The sequence below is a fragment of the Hydractinia symbiolongicarpus genome, chromosome 13 (genome assembly GCF_029227915.1).
Source record: "Hydractinia symbiolongicarpus strain clone_291-10 chromosome 13, HSymV2.1, whole genome shotgun sequence".
NCBI lineage: Eukaryota > Metazoa > Cnidaria > Hydrozoa > Anthoathecata > Hydractiniidae > Hydractinia > Hydractinia symbiolongicarpus.
The window spans coordinates 20,222,072-20,244,647 of NC_079887.1; the positions used below are offsets into that span (position 1 = coordinate 20,222,072).

A 22,576-nucleotide genomic window follows, 5' to 3' on the forward strand; every position below is an offset into this window, starting at 1 on the left:
AATGTACAATTAGTTGTGAAATGTACCTCGTGAATAGAGGAAATGAGTATGTAATTCATGCATGAAGAGATTTGGGCCATGCCTTGGAAACCATTCACAATATTATGATCCATGAGGACATAAGCTTGTGAGGGGCAACCAAAACATGCATACTCTTAGGAAATTACCCTCTTTGCTTTGGGCAAGCATTTTGGTGTGATTACCTTGTTATGATTACTAGCAGCATGCGTTATCTGTCATGCCTTACTCAATTATTTTCTTACCCAGCATCCCGATCCATTCCCCAAATTTACAAATTGCGTTCCATGCGTATGGTGTTTATACTAAAAATGTGCCATAATACAATATTCTCAATTAATAAGTGTGTTTTTACTGAACAAGACAATTTATACATAGTATAAGTTGATTCTTTAAAGTAAAATGCATTAGTTTTTAAGCAAAAATGTTGTATTTAAAGCATAATTTCAGGTATTTCTAGTTAATTGAAAACATGGGGTACCCCAATTGGGGTAGTGTTTGGGGTGGTAGTTTTATTCTACATACCAGATAATTGTGTTCTCCTTACCAGTTTTACAGATGGAAACCGTCCCATTAGATTAGCACTAAATGGTTTCTATTAGCAATAATTTTACATGTAAATAACTTGAAAATAGGCTTCCCTAATGCAAGGTTTCCACAGCAACTCTTCTGGTTGTAATATTCTCTTGCCAATAACCAATTAACATCGAAACGATGCTAGCAATTATTCCTAAATGTAAATAACTTGAAAAAAAGGCTTTTTCCTGGCAAGGTTTTGTGTCAAATTTTCACCTTATGAAGTTCTCTTTACAATGATCTAATAACATGAAAATGAGGCTATGCTGTGTAAGAGTTCCAATACGCTACATACGATTTGCAGTCAAACCTTTATAGCCATAAAAGATCAGTTGCATTATATATAAACATGTGGCAACCATCCTTTAGGAACTGCAACATACAACATTGCCCATCTTTTCGTAAAAATGATGAACTTCATACAGTGGCTCAGTTTTGCAAAGGCATCTAGTCTCCAATGTAAAGCAAGCTAAGAGCCTCAGTATTGCAGTAAAATTGAATATATATTGCATACTTAAATTTGAATATCAAAATTAGCTATCCCAATCACAATTCCAAATGCTACCCCAATTGGGAGACCCTATTATATTTTGCAATTAACCCCAACTTTTTAACACGTGAATGAAGATAAATTAGAAGTCAATACATATCCTAAAGTGGAAAATTATTAAAACACGTAAACTGAAAGGAAAAAACGTATTTATGTTTGTAGTCTAGTAAACCAAGCTCAGCATTTTTTCATTTTAAATTAGGATGGATGCTAGCAGGATTTTTTAAAACAAGTAGTAAAAAAAGAGATATATTCTTTCTATTATTTTCGATGCCACAACATTCCTCTACAACCTTCATTCATTCATTCAAACCGGTGGATCTTTATTCTAATAAGGATTCCATGGAAAAATAACATGGTTTTTATGCACAAACTTTCTTCTCTACTGACGAGAGCATACTTCAGTGATGCAACTGGTTAAACGTGAGTTGTGTTTTTATGAAGGAGTTTTTACGATAAAGAACATAAAATATATTATGATAAAAACTAAAAACTTTTATGTGTAAATTTTCCCTGTAAAACACAAGAAATTTTAATAAACAAAAGGCAATAATATTAACACATTCTTACGCTTTAAATGCATAGCTTTATCTAGCTGTAGCAACACAATTTAGGAAATTTGTTTGTTTTGATGCAAACCATTGCAAAACTGCACACCGTTCTTTTATACTAAATATTTTAAAGGTGACTAAACAAATAGTTATTTTTTGCAGCATTTCTTTACGTATCAGAAAGTCTCGAAGTCGACAAACTAAGGTGAGGACCCTGGGTTCTCCTTTAGGGTCTAATATGCCTATGCCTAATAGGCCAAATTTGTGGTTTTCCCTGATTGGTAAATGGTCTTAGAAAAAATGCAAAAACTCATTCTCTTTGAGTCTCCATCATGGAGCAAGAGTTGACAATAAAAGCTTTAAATGCCTGCGTATATAAAATTGAGTTTGGGAAACTTTTTAAATAAAGGTTTTCAGCCTATGTATCTCACACAACAGAAAAAGGCAATAGAGAAATTAATTTCAATGCTCTATCACTTTTTGCAACTCTCGATAAACCACAGACCTATCATCATACTGCTCTTTTTTATTTTTGCAGTATATAAATTGTATTTTCCTGAATTCTTGTGTGATCTTCTTAAAATAGTCTGAAAGTTGATGCTAATTATGTTCTTTTAGCAATAATAAAAAATGACTCATCTGAGTAGTGGAAGAGTTAACCTTTCTCAAGTACGAGAAGCAACTCGAAGACAATTATTGAAATGCCTTGATAAATGTCCTGGTAGTAAGGTAATTGTGAATTACTTTCTATAAATGGGTTGATAACTTCCATTTTTAGGTCTGCATATGCTATTTCTATAAGTAAAACACCCCAAACACTTTCCTTATCATGTCATTGGCTGAAAACAGTGCATGAAGAGTTTATCTACAGCTTATCTACTGCAAATATCCCCTAACAATTTTACAACTAGCCGGACTACCAATAAATATATAAGTTCCTATGTGAGAATTTTAGGCCATAAAATTTGGTTAAAAGGCCTTTGTTCACCCTAATTTTACCTAAGGGTAACAGTGCTTGATTTTCGTTCTTAAGGTAAGAAGAGGGTAACAATCTAAATAGGTTAACGATTATACTATTGATGTAAAATTGGCAGCATGACCTTTGGATGAAGCTTTGTGGAACGAATTTTTTATTCTTTTTGTAAAAATGACTTACAATTAAATCCTAAAAAAATATCTTTATAAATATTATACTCTTAGGTAGCAAGGAAAGTTAAATATTTTGAAGTCTAAACATCTTTTTATTTATTAATATTTTTATAATGTATACATTTAATATTTTAACTATATCTATATATTTTTAGGTTTTTATTTTTATTTTATTTAAAGGACACAGATTGATAGCAGTTTTTAACTGACTTGTATATCCTTTTAAAATATTCATAATAATAATAATAATAATAATAATAATAATAATAATAATAATAATAATAATAATAATAATCATAATAATAATAATAATAATCATAATCATAATCATAATCATAATATAATTATAATAATAGTAATAGTAATAATAATAATAGTAATAGTAATAGTAATAATAATAAAAAGAAAATCATTTACGTTATTTAAAAATTAGGGTAATGACAGAGTAATGGAACGATTGTTAACCCAAAATTTCATGGTATGAAATGAATAGTTTTTAACAATGTTATTGTATTTTTAAGGCAATTATTTGGGATGATAACCTCACAGGACCTGTTGGATTGTTAGCAGAATACAGTTTATTAAAGGTTTGACAACTTTTCTTATGCTGGTTTATAATAAATTTTTATTATTCAAATGATTTATCTAAGATTAGCTCTGATTGGCTAATCTATTGCCATGAAAATTTGAAGAATCTTGTTACATTTTTAAAGCATGCATGTTGAACTATGGCTATATCCTAATATTTTGTTAATTGTTATCATTTGTGGTGTATATAACCACTTTTATAGCGAACTAAAATAATGTCCCCTAGGTTTACTTAATTTGTATGTTTACTATTATTGTATAGGAACACGATGTTGGGAAAATGTTTCCACTTGTTAGAGGTCGTATTCCATCATGTGAGGAACATAACATCATTTTTCTTGTTCGGCCAAAGTTAGAGACAATGGACATCATTGCAGAGAACATCCTAAAGTAAGTTTGTACACGTTTGTGCAGGTGTTATATGGAAAACCATGCATGGATGCTGTGTGAATGATGTATACAATTCTGTTTAAAAGACAGTCTTTTTATTTTCATTTATAAAAAACAAGTAGTAATTCACACATAATGTTTACCAACAACAAATTGATGTCTAAAATCTATCCTATTGTTTAATTAAAGCTCCACTTTTTTTAGCTGTAACATACATGAAAATAACTTGAAATTCTAAATTCTAAATTATAGTTTTTATCTGCAAATACAATTTTATTTTTAAGTAGACAATAATATACAAGTAAACAATACCCGACTGCATTCTTATGCTATTCTCCCTACTACCAAGCCGAAATCAATTAATTTTCATTTCAAAACAGGCTTTTGTTTTGTACCCCTCTAGTCTTTTCCTACTTCATTTAATCTATTTAAAATAATTCTGTCAAAATTCTACTCTGTAAAGGTAGCCACCTCAATGCAACAACTAGAAGCCAATTTTTTAACCTCGAAATAAAAAATTACCTTGTTACAGTTTTTAACACCAAATTATTTTGTATAAATGTTTGTCATCCCACAGTTGAATTTATGTTGTTTCGCACTTATCAATTTTATGTTGTAGGGGAGGAGCTAATAAAGGAACTAATAAACTAACTCTCTTCAACTTATTATATATTGATTCAGAAATCATATATGTAACAAGTCGATGATAATGAAGTAATTCTCGTAGCCAGAAAAGCTTAAATCAAATTTTGCAATTTTATTTAAGTATTTTTTAACAGAAGGACAATATAGTTGCAAAATTTAATTTCCGCTAAGCATACTGTAAACACGTGATGAGTCTGTTCTCTAGCCTGTTTTTAAATTTTGCATTTTTTAAACCAATAGCTTTAAACATAACTTTCAATTAAGTTCTTCTATGTGAATGTCTCTATGTATACTCATTTTTTCCTGATATGTATAAGGATTTGAGTTGTATTTTCACTCTCGAACTAGTCTAAGCAGTCTACTAGGGTAAGTCTTTCGTTCAGGTTGACGTCTTTGTGTTAATGGTTCGTGGTTGTTAGCTGGTATTATGTTTTTATTAATTGGCTGGTTGAGCAGTGATTCGGTTTCCAGCTCTTCCTACTCCTTTTTTAAGACTGGAAATCAGTATTATGTGGTACTTGTTTGTAGTGAGCAGCGTTTTGTGTCCTCTGTCTTACCGAGTCATCAGATTCGGCTGTGAACATGCTACCTTTTGTTGCAGTCACCTTGGAAAGATTGGAAAAAAGTTGAACTTTTTTAAATTAGTAAATTGATTGGTCAATTTACTAATCTTTAAAAAAGTTTAACTTTTTCGATTTGTACTTATTCGCTTCATAACGGACAGTAGATCAGTATCAGTAGAAAAGATTTATGACAAACAACAACACAAGATTAAATACAAATTATGTCCCTTTAATTTAGGCTGCCATTTAGCATAAGTGTCGTAATGTTGAAAATAACTTGTTTTAACATCTATATTATAATACCTGTATACGTCTGTCCGTCTGTCTTTCTGTCACGCAAGGTGGTAGCTTAGCTGCGCATAGCTGCTTCCCTCTAACCACGCATGAACAATGCTAAAACAATCATAGTATTTGTTTTTTTCGTAACCTTTTCATCGTCCTACCAACCTTTTTATACATCTTTTTAAAGTCAAGTCCCTTTTTATCACGAATTTCGCAACTTCAAAAAGTCGAAATGTTTGACCTAGCTATACCCTGACCATTCCTCCGAACCATTAATCCGGAGTATTAAGCCTTTTTGCGCCGGACTTTAATTGTATGTAGCTAGCTCTTTTGGGCTACCTCTGGCTAAATAGTGAAAGTAGCCAAATGCAGTTTTTAGCTAGCTACAACAAATTTCTTATTTAATATTTTTTATGATGCTAAATATAGTTAGGTAACTACACATTTTATTACTGTCATGAAAACTTATTCCGCAAAGTAATTTTTTTAGCTGGACATAGTAACTCTGGGCTGTTTCCTGTGTTTTTAATTAAACCGTTGTGATAAAGTTTTTTTTTAAAAATGGTATTATGCCTATTACTCTTGTGTGACACGCTTTACCTGTAATAAACGTTTGACCTGCTATTAACAACGGGCAGTTTTGTGTGTTTTTTATTTAAATTGAAATTGTAATAAGTTTTTTTGGGAAAAGGCTATTATGCCTATACGCATGTGCAACACGGTTTACCTGTATTAAGCGCTCAGTCCAGTGTTAACAACGGCCTGTTTCCTGTGTTTCTGTTTACCGAAGTTGTAAAGAAGTTTTTTTTGGAAAAAGGTATTGTACCTACATAAATGTGCGACATTGGAGTAACATTCATTTTTGAACTTTCACTACAATCATTTTCCAAAAAATAACAAAGCTTGGTCAACCATTTTTGCTATGACGGGGTGACAAAGCATTGTAGACTAAGGAAAGGTTCAGGAAAGTTATTTTTTGAAAATATATTATACCTGAAACACCATAATGCTCTGTGCGCTTCACTAGATTTACATATTGCATACCTGTACTAGAGTTCTCCACCTGAATGTGTGGCACAGTTTACAGTTCTTATTAGTTGCTCCGCAGGGTAACACTTTTACTTGTGGCTTATCCCGGTGTGCGACGCCGGTAATTGAGCCTCAACAAGTCTTTAATCTAAAAATCACTTTCATAAACAGTATGTACTGCACCTTATAAAAAAGCTTAGTTTAGTCATTATTCCATCTGAAGAACAGATGGTTATTGAGCAAGAAATTCCACAAAGAAAGCAACGTGCTTGCTAAAATCACACGCCTAAATCCATATTAAAAAAATTTGCCCGTGTGATTTTTATCGATTTTTTAATACACTTTAAAGAACACCTAAGTGGTGTACAAGTGTTAACAAAACACATTGCTTCGTTGTAAGAAGAGAGAGGCTACGTCGTAACACGTTGTATTCACTGCGATATTCTACCACTTAGTTTGCGACGTCATTCTGCCCCTCAACCTGGAACCATACTATCTTTTCACCAGGGGTTATCTTTACTCCGTAACGATTGTAAAAGGAGTTATTTATTTCCTTTTTGCCGTCAAAGTCATTTTTCGCACATGTTTAAAGTTTTGAAAGTTTTTTTTCTAAAAGACTATAGAATGTATGGAAGATCTATTTATAGTAGCATGTGTTTACATTGTATTAAAAATAAAACAGGCCACTAAGATAGAGAATATTTATTTTAGATTTTTTATTTTAAATACGATTTTAATTTTAAAATTTCCACTGTTCAAAAAATACTTCTTTTAAGAAAATAAAACTCCGCCCTCCGCTCCTTCTGAAAACAGCCTTGTGAGTAACTGTAACCATCGTTTTAGGTTGAAAAGGTATATAGTAAAGTGTACATTTGTAGCAATAAAAAAAAGAAGATATTTTTACATTCCAATCAAACCTAGCTCTTTCGTTTTCCTTAATTTTCAATGTTATGGCTGCATGGTGGACAACAGTTCAGAACTACCTGTTTGTTTTAGGGAAGAGGGAGGTAGAGGCAGCAATAAAGAATACCACATTTTCTTCGTTCCATGTAGAAGTATGATGTGCGAATTTCGACTTCAGGTTTGACGTTTTGATTTGAATCATGCAGAAGCAGTAAATTACGGTATTACCGTAACGACTGAATAGTAATACCTTTAATATCCCTTCAATAATCTCCCAATCCGAATTTGTGTTAAGTCATTAAGTGGCAAGTCAGTCACCTAATTAATGGTGTATGCAATGCGCGCTGTATAAACTTGATAGTAATAATATCTTGCCGTAACAATTTTATTTCCTTTAGAACTGGTGAAAATATTCACAAAGTTTGGTCATAATTTAATTTGAATAGCATAAATAAACTTTCTGTTGTTTAGATTTCTGTTTAGATTTTTGACCCATCCTTTGTTGTTGTTTTAACCCCTATTAAATACCTCACCTGGGAAACTCCGTACCTAATCAAAATCAAATCAATTTACAGAAAAAAAAAAATTAAAATGCTACTATATATCTTTTAGGAACTTGGTGTGTATGGCAGTTTTAATATTACTGATGAGTTTGACCTCAGCCTGATTCCGTTTGATAACGATGTCATGTCGTTAGAGCAAGAAACAGCTTTCTCTGTTAGTATATTTTTGTTTTGAATGTTTGTGAGACCAACTTCTGTGCTTCTAACTAAGTTGTTATGTTCTTTTGTGGTGGTAACTCGCTAACCCACTTAACCTAGTATACAAGACAATGGTTTATCTACATTCAGAAAATTTTGTTGACTTGTTTGTTTCTCTAAATCAAAAATTAAATGAGATCATATTACTGTATACGTTGATATATTCACATGCGATGTCTGATGAAATGATAGAATAAATACCAATAACGCTTTTTGCATGTATAAATTAACTAAAACAAAATGGAGACTATTTATATATTGATTCAGAAATCATATATGTAACAAGTCGATGAAAATGAAGTAATTCTCGTAGCCAGAAAAGCGTAAATCAAATTTTGCAATTTTATTTAAGTATTTTTTAACAGAAGGACAATATAGTTGCAAAATTTAATTTCCGCTAAGCATACTATAAACATGTGATGAGTCTGTTCTCAAGCCTGTTTTTAAATTTTGCTTATAAAAAACATCTCTATGATGTTATGTCTATAATTTTCGTTATTCTCATAGTTTTGACATAACATAAAATCTAAAAATGTGCGTTAAAAGGGATGAAAGGGCTCAAATTTTAATATCCTAACTAGACGTATTAGAGACATATAGTAGCACTATTGTCATCTTTCTAATCTTTCTAATTTAACGCGTTGGAAAAAAATAATTATTTTTAGAGGGTCGTGAAAATAATAAAAGGAGATAAATTACCTTGTATTTCTCAACTTGGTATCACATAAATAATTAGAAGAAATTTCACTAAACTCGTGCTAAATTGGAAAATGCACAAAAAATTTCCATGTTTTTTATTTATTTTCTATTTTTTAAACTTTTTTGTTCGATCTTTGTTTTTAATTTCAATTTTACGCAGATGTTGGCTTAATGACATTAAATGACATTAATTAAATTAAAAAAAGGCAACAACCAGTGATAAGGATTTCTCCCACCAAAGTGGTAACCACTCCTCCTTAAATTCCTTAAATAACCTTAGAAAAATAAAATCTCCTTAAAAGTACTTAAATATACTTAAAAAAAAATTGACATTTTAGCTATTCTTCTTAATTTCTCCTTATTTCTTATTTTTTCTGATCGTAACATTTTTGGAAATGTGTTCATGGATTCTTCATCACCAGTAAAATAAGACATTTCTCTGTTACCTGAAATCCCATAATTTATATGTATATTTGTATAATATGTATAATTTTCTTATCATAGAACATAGTATGTAACATTAAAGATAGAGAACTAAAATTGGTTTCCTCCTTAATTATCCTTATTTTTTATTTTTTTATTCTCGTTCGCAGCAAAATATCCTTAAAAAATGTCAATTTGTCTCCTTAATTCTCCTTAATATCCTTACTTTTGTTCTCATTTTATTAGTGGTCACCCTGTGATAGATTAGGTTGAAAAAGTGTGAACCTCAATCGCAGGAGAAAAGGATATGGTGGCACGATCCTTTGTTGTTTGTGGTATTTTCAATTTAAGCAGGTTTTTTACATAACGTATATAAAAAATGCCAAAAATATTACAGACGAACATGAGTTCATAGATTTGTAAAATATTTACTTTTTAAACACTAATTTTTCTGTTGAAGGTGTAAAACACTTTTACAAAAGTTAAAAAATGTGTATTTTTTGTTGAATTTGCGTTATAATTGGAGGAATATTTAACCCTTGCCGCATTAAATTAAAAAGAAAACCAAAATTTATAAAACCTAACTCACGTTTCGTTAATAATTAGTCCATCAGTCAAAGTACGTTTATGATAGGACGCATTAAATTAGACAAATGACGGTAAAAATACACGGACTGGTTCAAGTCAAGTGCGGAAGGTCTCAAACCTATGCCGAGTCACGTCAGAGACTATGAAAGTGTGCGAATCTATCCTTTCTGCTTAGCGTTTAGCACAAAAATAGGATTAATATCTTAGACGGTAGTTGAGCAATTGCTGTGCTTTTACGGCTTTTGTAGCTCAAATGGGGATTTGAAAGTACCTGGATCCCTTTGCAATAGAAATTAAAGAGGCTATTCTGGAATAATAATTTTAACTTTTAGTACATCTTCGTTATAGGAATGTTACCTAGAAAATGATTTAACTTCAATTTATTATGTTGCAAATTCAGTGATGACGATACAAGCGTTGTTCGGAGTTATACCAAAAATATATGGCAAGGGAGACATGGCCAAGGTAAGCATTTGAAGAAAAAAACATTTTGTATTTCTTACATGCACATGACTATTCTCGACAGTGCTAAAGTAGTTACTTCCAATGACAATGCTCGCCACAGAATTTGTTTACAATTTAGAAGTAGTTTCAACTTCAAAAATTATTAAAATACATCAAATCTATGAAATTTTGAAATGTTTTGCTATCATTATGGAAAAACACAAATCAAATCAAGACAGATTGATTTGTTATGTCATTGTGACCTTTTTTAAGATTTTTGTACAAGGATAATACACTATCAATAGTGTATTATGGTATAATATATTGTATTGATAGAAAATCTGTTTCATGTATACAAAACAAATTGAAATATTTGAAAATACGAAAACATGTAATGGCAACAGGACCAAATCCAAAGGCAACTGTGCTGTTTTTGCATTGATTTATATTTTGCACAGTTAACGTGATGAGCTCAAAGCATTGCGAGTTTGACTCTGACACCCTTGAATTTAAGCTTTTTTCTTCTACCAACTGATAACACATTTCACTGCATGATCGGGAATCCTTTACTCTATTTTTAGCATGTGACAGAAATTATACTTCGTAAACGCCGAGAAATGGCTGACATGGAATCGCAGATCACTCCATTAATTGACTCCATACTTTTGATCGATAGAAACGTGGATTTGATCACACCACTGTTAACACAGTTGACGTATGAAGGTTTAATCGATGAAAATTTTCAAATTGAAAACAGTAAGTGATCTGTTGTATGCATAGATCGTAAGATATGGAAAGTAAACATAGGTAATTAACAAAGTTGGTCGTTCTTACTGTTTCTTGTGCACATGCAGAAGTTTGAACGTTCTTATGGCAGGGTGCCTACACATCCTAAAATCTTCTAACTATCCTTTTATTGTTTGGAAAAAAAGAATTACCAGTATGTGTGTCAGGAAAGGCTTAATTATTTTACTGTTCGTTTTCTTCTAAAGTTCGTCAAATTGCTCGCCTAAAATATGAAATGGTTTTATGGGGGGTTTTCCAATGCTTTTTTTTTAATTTTGACTCTAAAGCCTCCTTAATTCCATAAATTCTCATAAAATCTCCTAAAATTGTAACATGTCAAATTTGAGGCCACCCTGTTATATATGTATGTCATTTTCTTTACCTGCTGTGATAACTTTTGTTAACAACCAAATCCCATTAAATAGCCAACTGTCAATTACCGCCGGATAAATTCCCTCCTAAAGAAGATACGAAGACGAGACAACAAATGACGGATAGCAGTAAACAAAAAGCGAAAAAGATCGTATTGAATTCTGGAGAGAATCTATTTGCTGAAATACGAGATATGAATTTTTCAGCAGTTGGACCTGTGCTAAGCAGAGAAGCAAAGCGCATCACAGCGGAGTACGAGGTAATTTTTAACCCCTTTTACATGCACATATTAGAAATAAAGAATTGATGTAGCTTGCTGAATTTTGTGTGCATGTAAAACGTGTTGTTACGTAATTATTTGTATCTTTGCTTTCAGGAACACCGTTCTGCGAAAACAGTTGGTGAGATGAAAGAATTTGTACACAAACTCCCTCACATGCAAGCAGCTAAACAAGCTTTAGCATTGCGTACGTATTATTACTGTTCATTGTCTGTTCTATTGATGTTCCAATGTGCCAATCCTTTTTATTTCTTTCTCTTTATTCTGTCTTTTCTAAGTTAGTTTTTCTTTCCCACCTTAGATACAAGCATTGCTGAGGTTATAAAGGAGCAGACAGACTCAGAGGAGTTTCGAGAAGGTTTGCGAGTAGAACAGGGTAAGCTGATAAACACGTTGTATGGTCGTGCTTGTTTTATTTGTCAACAGCTTTTAAAAGGAATTTGATCTTGTGGCAAAAAATTCCAGCTGTCGTATCTCATCTTGCTATTTCGAATAGCCGGTATTTTGAATAGTTACTTGATATCTTGCTTGATATCTTACTTAATACCCTGGATATCGTAAAAATCGACATTTCGAATGCTGGGTATCTCAAAAAATCGATATCACGAATAATACGTATGCCGACTATTTGATATCTCGCGTATTCCGCATCTTAATAGACTTATTTACATATCCGTTTTTGTTCCGTGAGATACGCAAGCAAAAATGCACAATAACCTAAAAACGAGGAGCCAATTTCGGGATGCTGGCTGTTTACATGCCACTTTGAAGAATGTATCAACAAAATGTTGACTTTTGCAGCTTTTAACTGGCAGTTTCACACAAATAATGATGTAATCATAATGTGACAAAAAAAGTTAAAATATTGTAGGTTTTAGTACGTATCTTTTGATATATAATAGCTAGCTAAACCTAACCTAGCCACATTTTTAGAATGATGTAAATACTAAAACACAATGTACAGAGACAATAGACAGTAAAAAATTTCAAAATCAAAAACAAGAAGCCCTGCGGCTTTAAGATTTCCGTCATTAGCCTAAAGGATTTTGAAATTTAAAGTAGGCCTTGAAAACGGAGAATTATGGGTAAACAAATCACGACTTACACAATTCTCAACTATTTTTGTAACTAACCTGCAATGTTAAAATACAACTCAATAAATAAAAAATAAATATTTTACATAGCTATATAAAGTATTCTAAAATAACAGTTAAAACTTTAACTGGATATTTTTAAATGTAATCAGGAAAATTCTAGAAATTCCAGAATACAAATCTTGCTATGTAGAAACTTGACGATTCGAATATAATAACTTCTGAACGAGCTCAATTTGAATGATGAAATAGTTCATTGTTTATTGATTCAGTAATAAATACATGTTAGCATTTGAATATTTCAGTATTTAGACCTTTTAAAATTTACACTCTTTTGAAAATTTTTTGAAAATGCTGATAGTACATGGTCTGATAACAGCTGATCTAAAAAAAAGTACGTTTAAAATAAGAAACAAGAATACAATTTTACCATAAACTGCATTAAAACCAGGTTGTTTAATTATTGTCTTCTTAACCTCTCTTTGCCGCTTTGATTTAAAAAGGGAATTTAATACAAGGATACAAATCCATGCGATGTGATCCACATATATATTATATATATAAATATGTATATAAATTTAATTAGGCCGTCTTTTGATATCTTTGTTTAACAAGTAACATATTAAGCAGGCGATGCATGATTTTGAAACCTGTGGACAATAAAGGATTTATTTTGTTGAAATTGATTTATTAAATTTAACTGATTGTTTGTTATTCTTTTTTGATTCAAATTCTCAAATTTGAATTTCTTTCGGGGAGTCGGATTAGTTGCAAGTTTTCATTTTGAGGAAATTGATTGGTCATTGTTTTATTTGACAAATTGAATCCAACAAGTTGAAACATAAAAGGGTACACACACAATAAATTTGCGGATTTGAAAAATAGAGGGTCCTTTTTGTGAGATTTTTAAAAATCAAGTCATTTCTAAGAAATCTTAGAAAAATATTTTTGTGATACTTTGGGTGAGTTAAAAAAAGATTTTCAAGCAAATTAGGCACAAGGAGAACTGATAATTAGCCAGTAACAGAATAGTTAGCCGTTTTCAATGGCGCCATAGCTTGGTGGTTATAACTCTGACACTTTGTGCGGGAGAACGGGGTTCGATTTCCCTTGGCGGCAATTGGGTCTGCATAGCTCAAAATGAGCATTAAATACTCTAGGACTCCCTATCTAAGCTATGACCTTTCCTGGAAATAATAGACAGGATTTGTAAGGCTAGCCATATAAAATATATAGACATTCTATTTATCTATGCAGAATAATTATATATACGGTGCGTACAGTATAATTACCCGCTTATACGATATATATCTTTTTACTTAAATTTCCACTTTTCTTCGTTATCGATCTCCCCATAGCCATCTATATTTATATAGATCAACATAAAGTTGTGCTTCAATTAAAATCAAGAAAAAGAACAAGAAATGATTTTGCAAAAAAATTATAATTTTACTGTAGCTAGCAGTACATATATATGTCGTATATATTATTAAACAGCAAAACTATTCTGATTTCAAGAAAAAAACATGGAAAAGACGCAGTTAGGTGTAAAGAACACAAAGAAGCTTTTAGCGGCTAATTATACTAGGCATAGCATCTAATTATCCTGCATCGGCTAACTATATATTGTTACAGGTTAATTATCAGTTCACCGGTTGCTCAGTGCAAGCATCAATAAACCTTTGTCACGTTTCGACAACTTTTCTGCAAAAAATATAAAAAAAAATGCTGTACGAATATATATCTTTTTATCTGATAGAAGTAGTCCCACAAAGTGTCATTTGGAAGTTATTTTTAGCCCCTTTTTTCCCATAAGAACAGGAGTTCGGTGTCCAGTCATGGAAGAACTACACAAGACAGGATAAAGGTTTTTTTGTTGCTCGCTCTTTAAGAAAAAAAGGCACTCTAATCAAAGCCCTATTTTGTGTAGCTAGCTCCATAGCTAGCTAGCAAGTAAGTAATTTCATGAAAAGGTATGTCAGCACCAATCAAAAGGAGATCCAAGTCAGCAACAAAAATTGAGATAGCTAACTAGCCAGCACACCTTTCTCACTTAGCTATATATAAAATAATTCTTACCTGATAAAATACACGAATTTAAAAAATAGTGCTTAGCTCCCCATCAATAAGGCTACTACCGCCAAATCAAAAAAAACCAGCAAGGGGCGACCAACAAAATGTAAGCACTTTTAGTCATGGCCGCACACGGAATGTTCTGGCCACACAAAGAGCACACTCTCTGTTCAGATTGGTCATTTAATTGACAGAGATTAAAATAAAATATCTTCATTGGCTTTCGAAAAAATGGAATTTTCTGAGCGTTTAGCCTCGACAAAAACTTAGCAGCGTCCGGGCTCTGTGCTGTCTCTATCTATATATATATATCTATCTTCCATCAGGCGATTTTAAAGATTTCGCCCCGCATAGCGGCGACGGAAATTAATAATAAAAAGGTGCAGATAGCTTAGTTGCATGAGTAATCAACAAAGCATTCATTTTCAACATATGTTGCATGCAATGATTTTAAAAGTTAATATTTACTGACAATAATTAGTGCATTTGTATCAAGCATTTTTATGATTACCCTTAATACTTACGTTTGTAAGAAATATAAATTCCATAGTCAGAAAAAACCTCTATTTAATTGAGGTTTTTATCCAGTATGTAAAGAAAAGAATAAACGAATAACTTCTCTTGTCTTTAAATATCTTGTTCTTATAAGACCGTCTGAATTTTAGCTGTCAGCGTGCTTAATTTTGGGCAAATCAATGTATTAAAAAACTAGGTTTATATGTATTATTTTTTTTCTCCCTCTCGTGAAAATAAAAACCAAAAATTCTGATCTCACAAAAAGTTTTTACTTGGTTTTCTCTGAATAAAAGTAAAGTTTGACATGAAAGTATTTTGTGGACAAAATTTAAGTTGCAAAATTTTTTTCTTCGCAGGCATTGTGTCAGAACGAGTAACCATTTCGTGTTTTTTTTAAAGAACAATTTTCAAATTCAATGGGAGACTGGAGAACAAACATGCTTTGTGAAGTAAGCCTTTCCAAGAAGAAATATGTTTTGACTCAACAAAATCACTAAAAACTCTCTCAATACAAAATTTCAGAATTAGGATATCATCCCTGTTGTGACATTTTGAAATTTTAAATTGCAGTACACTCCCGATAACTCGAACCTCCAAGGGACCAAAAAAAATAGTTCCAGTTATCGAATGTTTGACTTACCGGGGCATTCAATAACTCGAACTTTGGCCGATAAGTGAAAATAGTTCGAGTTATTAAATTTTTTTTTTCTTTTCTATTCTAACAAGAAAGTTTTTGTCAACTTTGGAAGAACAATTTATATTATTGAAAGAAAAGTAGTCACTTTACTGAGATTGTTTTTATTTTTTCTCTGAAGTTCGAGTTATCGGAAGTTATCGGGGGAATTTCTGTCCAGGGGACAGGAAAAATGGTTCGACTTAACGAATGTTCGAGTTATCGAGTGATTTTTGTGAGAAAGAATTAGTGAAGATTCAACGGGAATTTAAAAACAGTTCGAGTTACTGGAAGTTCGAGTTATTTGGGTTCGAGTTATCGGAAGTATACTGTACTTTTTTTGTCAAATAGATCTAGGAGAGGTTTAGAATAGAAAAAAGAAGCAAAAATAACCCAAGAAAAGCTACATGGTCATATTTTGTTGATATGTGTAGAATGGTTGCATATAACCTTTTTTTTAACCGAAGCTAATTTTAGGTTTAAAACAAATGTCCTACAGAGTATGGACAGTTTTAGTTGTTACCCTAAAAAATAAGATTTGCGCGTGTATTAAGTGCCCTACCTGGATGTGTGACACAGTTTCCCATGTACTGAGTATTCAACCTGGATTGAGACTAGTTCTTCCATCTACAACAACAAGACAACAACAACACGCTATTATTGCGAGAATATTTTTGCTTAGAACACAAATATCTTTTTTTATTTTATAAAAAAAATAAATAAAAATCTGCACAAATTTATTTATGAAAAATAGGTTTCAGACCCACAACTAGCCAGCTATATACTCAAGTCTTGACTGTTGACTGTTATGGCAAGATTGTAAAATACTCAAAGTCCATATAGCTAGCTATTATTCTTAAAATGACAGAATCCTCTGAAAAATATGCTATCCACCTACATAAACATAATGTATATTATATAGCCACTTGTACTTTAAACCATTATTTAAAAACTAGGACTGGGCTCAAATTCCCAAAAATAAATATCAAGATGTGACTATCCTCATCTTAGACATCAGAATGGAGTCTCTATTATGTCATTCCCAGTGCTTAAGAATCTTGTAAATCCAATTAAAGAGTTCTCAAAGGCTTTCTCTTCTTCCACTTGCATTACTCATAGCATTTCTTCGCATCGCCTCCAGTTCCAATTTATGATTTCCTAGCCAACCGTGAAGTTCAGTTGTGCCGCTTTCACAAGTTTAGCGCTAGCTAACACTACGGACGTCGCGAAGCCATGGTTAATTTAAAAAAAAATGTGGTTCTGCCTTATGATTTTCAGGTTTGATATCAGCATATTTTAGCCCTCGAGTCCAACTACTTGCATATGTAGGAAAAAATTATCGTTTATATTTACTAGCTAATATTTCATACCTAAGGTTAATTAATTTTTGCGAATCTCGGCGAAAAGTAATTACAGTCAATTCGCGAAACAAATCTTCGCGAAATTACTAGAAATGACTTATTCGCTAAAATTATTCTTCGCGAAATTAGTTAAAAACAATGATTTTTTACACAATTTCTTTATTAAGTTTTTCTGCTGTTTTGAACATTTCGCGAATAGCGTTGCAGCCCATTGGCTTTTCCACTAATTGCATTACTTTCATCGTCTTCACTTCGGGATAAAGATGCTTAACGATGTCAATATTCGTTTTTTTTTTAAGAAACGTACTAATGATAATCCACTCTTTGAGCTGACGGTACAGTTCTTCAACCATGTTTTTGTAACTTTGTATCAACATATTGCTTGTTTGCTAGATTTGCTAGAATAATAAGTCCATTTGCAAAAAAAAATTTGCGAAATATCTCGACATGACAGATTTGCGAGAAATAATTTTCGCCAAATGCACTTTTCCCGATAGTCAGCTGTATCTTGTTTCTCTAACTTTTCCAACTGTTTTGCAGATAAAACTTCTGAATGTTTTTGTTTTGTAGAATTTTTTAATGGTATCGAAACAGACAAAGCACATCCTTATATTGAGAAGTGCATCGGTATGAAAGAACCACTCATCAAGGTATGCTAAAGCGGTTGTTTTTCAGATGAGCCGACTTTTTTCATAAATTTTAGGAATTGATTTCGAAATTAAATTCTGCGAAATTTAAAAACTATAAACATAACTTGTACTTTGAATGATAATCACCCACTCACCCATCCACTCACCCACCCACCCGCACCAGCTTGCTTGCTTCTTTCTCGAGCTTTTTATTTTTTCTGCAGAAAATATTTCTTCAAAACAAGGGAAGGCACTAAAAATCATATCCACAACTTGTGTAACGCTGACGAAAAAATTAATCAAAAATTAAATTTTTATTCAGGTTTTGAAACTTATATGTCTGCAGTGTTACGTCAATAACGGCTTTAAAGCGAAGTTGTTGGATTATTATAGAAAAGAAGTCTTGCATGTATGTACGCAATTGTCTTAATTTTTGATCGATTTATAAGGTGAGGCTGATTACATGGGAGCACAGCTTACAAAAGGCATTGATCATGACTGATTTAGGATCTTTGGTTTTGAATAGTGGCTGCCACATTTAAGTCAGTGTAAAAGATATCATAAATAAGATAAATCTGCAACCAGTTGAATAAGATGAATCTGTAGATACGACCCTGTATGAAGTTTTATGTTACGAAACTTTGCAGGTTCCATAGGTATGACCGGACTGACACTATACAAAACAACATCATCTTCAAATATTTTCAATTTGATTCTTGACAACACTGAAGTTAAAGCAAACCGTCAAAATAAATAATTTTTTAAGCATTTCTTTAATTTTGTGTATATTTGGGATCATTTATGTTATTTAGACCTATGGCTTTGAGCATTTGTTGACGCTGGATAATTTGGAACGTCTTGGACTTCTGCGCAGCAGCGGCTCACGTGCATCATATTCCACATTAAAAAAGTCGTTGAAGTTGGTTGTCGATGATGTACAGGAACAAGTGAGCGATTTTTGGGGGGATCATCTTTTGTGCAGATCATAACGTATCTGTTACTTCTTGCTACTTTGTTTATTATGTTCCTCTTTTTATTTTGTTTTATTCTTTGTTTCGTAGAATCCGAACGATATCGCATACGTCCATTCTGGGTATGCGCCACTATCTGTGAGACTTGCACAATTTTTGGAACGTCAGTCTGGTTGGCGTGGCTTAGAAGAACTTTTAAAGCAATTGCCTGGACAAACCATTGAAGAAAAGCAATACATACCTCCAGCATTGCTTAAAAAAGGTTGGTTAATTTTGGAATATAAATATCCTTGGTAACTAAAATACGTTTATCGATCGCAGACGTTCTAGATTTTTACTCAAGAGAGTTATTTTTGAGTCTAAAAGAAAATATGAATTAAAAATCATATCCCGTAAATATATCGAATGATATAATTAAAGTTGTCACGTGACATGTTAACCACGTGATGTAACATCATTTCCCTTTTTTTTAGCTCCCGCAAGTCAAGGCATGGGTGGCTCACATTTCGAAGGGCCACCCAAAGTGACGCTAGTGTATTTTTTAGGAGGTTGTACGTATTCTGAAATCGCAGCGTTAAGATTTCTTGCACAGCAGGAGAACGGTAAGTAATGAAACTTAAATTTGTACAAAATATTTTTGTCACGATATTTTTAGAATTGATCGATGACGTTTTTATTAAATTTGTTTTCCCCTTAAATTCGACCATGACTCGATCGATAGCCATTCATTTAAATTTATTTTGAAACAATAACACAAATTTGATATGAAATAATGATATTGAGCATGTACTTAGAATTTCATGACATTTGTATGAAATCTTTTCAGCCATTTTTCACTTTTTCCCGCTTCTCAGTGATGTTATTTCTTCGTCGATTTGTTTACATCACGTGGGTATAAATCAATCTTATTGAATAAATTTCAATTGATTGACGAAAAAGTAGAAAGCAATTCTAGTAATTTTATAATGGTGGGTGTAAAAATCTAAATCAAATAAAACGGAGCTCCACGGCACTAAAACGTGATTGGTTGAACAGAATAGCTTTGAACCTGTTTTGTTTTTGTAGCGTCTACGGATTATGTAATTGCAACGACGAGAATCATAAGTGGGAAAGATCTCATTGAATCTGTCATGGCGAGGGTTGATAAAGCTCCTGTAAACGGATAAATTATTGTTATTAGTATTTTTCATGTTATAACGTTTATATTCCTATCTTCCAATAAGTTGTTTGCAGACAAGTTCTTCCATTCTCGAGTCACTAAATGAGACTTTTTATAGCCGTAATGCCCTCGGTTGGAGCGTTTTAGACATTTCTTAGTTTTTGCGGATTGGTTGGCTGATACTAGCGGTCGTCGTCTTTTGGTACTGCACTTTGTCTGCGCTCCGAATACAGAATGATAGTTCAACAGAGGTAATTTAATAATATGACTTATACATGCAACTTTTAAAGGCTAGATTTATATCTAGCGATATGTTATTTTGAATTCAAAATTTTTTATAAAATTATATAAACTCTGTATATAATATATGCATTGTATATTTTATGTAATCTTGTGGATGTTGTTATTGTAGAAAGATTATGATGTTTTGTTAGATCCTACTCGCGCTCGTACTTTTTAACTTTCCTACAATTTTCCAACAACTAACCGTCAATCCCACGTTGTAACAACCTAGCTACTCAGTGTTCGAGCAACCGTGTCATCGCTCAGTGTTCGAGCCATTGTATCATCGCTCAGTGTTCGAGCCATTGTATCATCGCTCAGTGTTCGAGCAATTGTATCATCGCTCAGTGTTTGAGCCATTGTATCATCGCTCAGCGTTCGAGCAATTGTATCATCGCTCAGTGTTCGAGCCATTGTATCATCGCTCAGTGTTCGAGCAATTGTATCATCGCTCAGTGTTTGAGCCATTGTATCATCGCTCAGCGTTCGAGCAATTGTATCATCGCTCAGCGTTCGAGCAATTGTATCATCACTTAGTGTTCGAGCAATTGTATCATCGCTCAGTGTTCGAGCCATTGTATCATCGCTCAGTGTTCGAGCCATTGTATCATCGCTCAGTGTTCGAGCAATTGTATCATCGCTCAGTGTTCAAGCCAATGTATCATCGCTCAGCGATCGAGCAATGGTATCATCGCTCAGTTTTCGAGCCATTGTATCATCGCTCAGTGTTCGAGCCATTGTATCATCGCTCAGTGTTCGAGCCATTGTATCATCGCTCAGCGTTCGAGCAATGGTATCATCGCTCAGTGCTTGAGTCATTGTATCATCGCTCAGTTTTGAGCCATTGTATCATCTCTCAGCGTTCGAGCAATTGTATCATCACTTAGTGTTCGAGCAATTGTATCATCGCTCAGTGTTCGAGCCATTGTATCATCGCTCAGTGTTCGAGCCATTGTATCATCGCTCAGTGTTCGAGCAATTGTATCATCGCTCAGTGTTCGAGCCAATGTATCATCGCTCAGTGTTCTAGCAATCGTATCATCGCTCAGTGTTCGAGCAATTGTATCATCGCTCAGTGTTCGAGCAATTGTATCATCGCTCAGTGTTTGAGCCATTGTATCATCGCTCAGCGTTCGAGCAATGGTATCATCGCTCAGTGTTCGAGCCATTGTATCATCGCTCAGTGTTCGAGCCATTGTATCATCGCTCAGTGTTCGAGCAATTGTATCATTGCTCAGTGTTCGAGCCAATGTATCATCGCTCAGTGTTCTAGCAATCGTATCATCGCTCAGTGTTCGAGCAATTGTATCATCGCTCAGTGTTTGAGCCATTGTATCATCGCTCAGCGTTCGAGCAATTGTATCATCGCTCAGTGTTCGAGCCATTGTATCATCGCTCAGTGTTCGAGCAATTGTATCATCGCTCAGTGTTTGAGCCATTGTATCATCGCTCAGCGTTCGAGCAATTGTATCATCGCTCAGCGTTCGAGCAATTGTATCATCACTTAGTGTTCGAGCAATTGTATCATCGCTCAGTGTTCGAGCCATTGTATCATCGCTCAGTGTTCGAGCCATTGTATCATCGCTCAGTGTTCGAGCAATTGTATCATCGCTCAGTGTTCGAGCCAATGTATCATCGCTCAGCGTTCGAGCAATGGTATCATCGCTCAGTTTTCGAGCCATTGTATCATCGCTCAGTGTTCGAGCCATTGTATCATCGCTCAGTGTTCGAGCCATTGTATCATCGCTCAGCGTTCGAGCAATGGTATCATCGCTCAGTGTTTGAGTCATTGTATCATCGCTCAGTTTTGAGCCATTGTATCATCTCTCAGCGTTCGAGCAATTGTATCATCACTTAGTGTTCGAGCAATTGTATCATCGCTCAGTGTTCGAGCCATTGTATCATCGCTCAGTGTTCGAGCCATTGTATCATCGCTCAGTGTTCGAGCAATTGTATCATCGCTCAGTGTTCGAGCCAATGTATCATCGCTCAGTGTTCTAGCAATCGTATCATCGCTCAGTGTTCGAGCAATTGTATCATCGCTCAGTGTTCGAGCAATTGTATCATCGCTCAGTGTTTGAGCCATTGTATCATCGCTCAGCGTTCGAGCAATGGTATCATCGCTCAGTGTTCGAGCCATTGTATCATCGCTCAGTGTTCGAGCCATTGTATCATCGCTCAGTGTTCGAGCAATTGTATCATTGCTCAGTGTTCGAGCCAA

The 22,576-nt window shown here is 33.4% G+C and overlaps 1 protein-coding gene across 1 annotated transcript; it reads left to right on the top strand.

Annotated features, from left to right (window-relative positions):
• The first annotated feature begins 1,918 nt into the window (after positions 1–1,918).
• LOC130623435 (vacuolar protein sorting-associated protein 33A-like) lies at positions 1,919–20,513 on the top strand. Its single transcript, XM_057438923.1, has 16 exons — positions 1,919–2,424; positions 3,366–3,431; positions 3,695–3,822; positions 7,338–7,422; positions 7,857–7,961; positions 10,064–10,180; positions 10,741–10,915; positions 11,371–11,576; positions 11,694–11,784; positions 11,899–11,973; positions 17,885–17,964; positions 18,266–18,352; positions 18,756–18,890; positions 19,005–19,176; positions 19,388–19,516; positions 19,980–20,513. The coding sequence occupies exons 1-16, from the start codon at positions 2,326–2,328 to the stop codon at positions 20,078–20,080; spliced, it is 1,851 nt and encodes a 616-aa protein (XP_057294906.1). The 5' UTR covers positions 1,919–2,325; the 3' UTR covers positions 20,081–20,513.
• Positions 20,514–22,576: the final 2,063 nt, after the last annotated feature.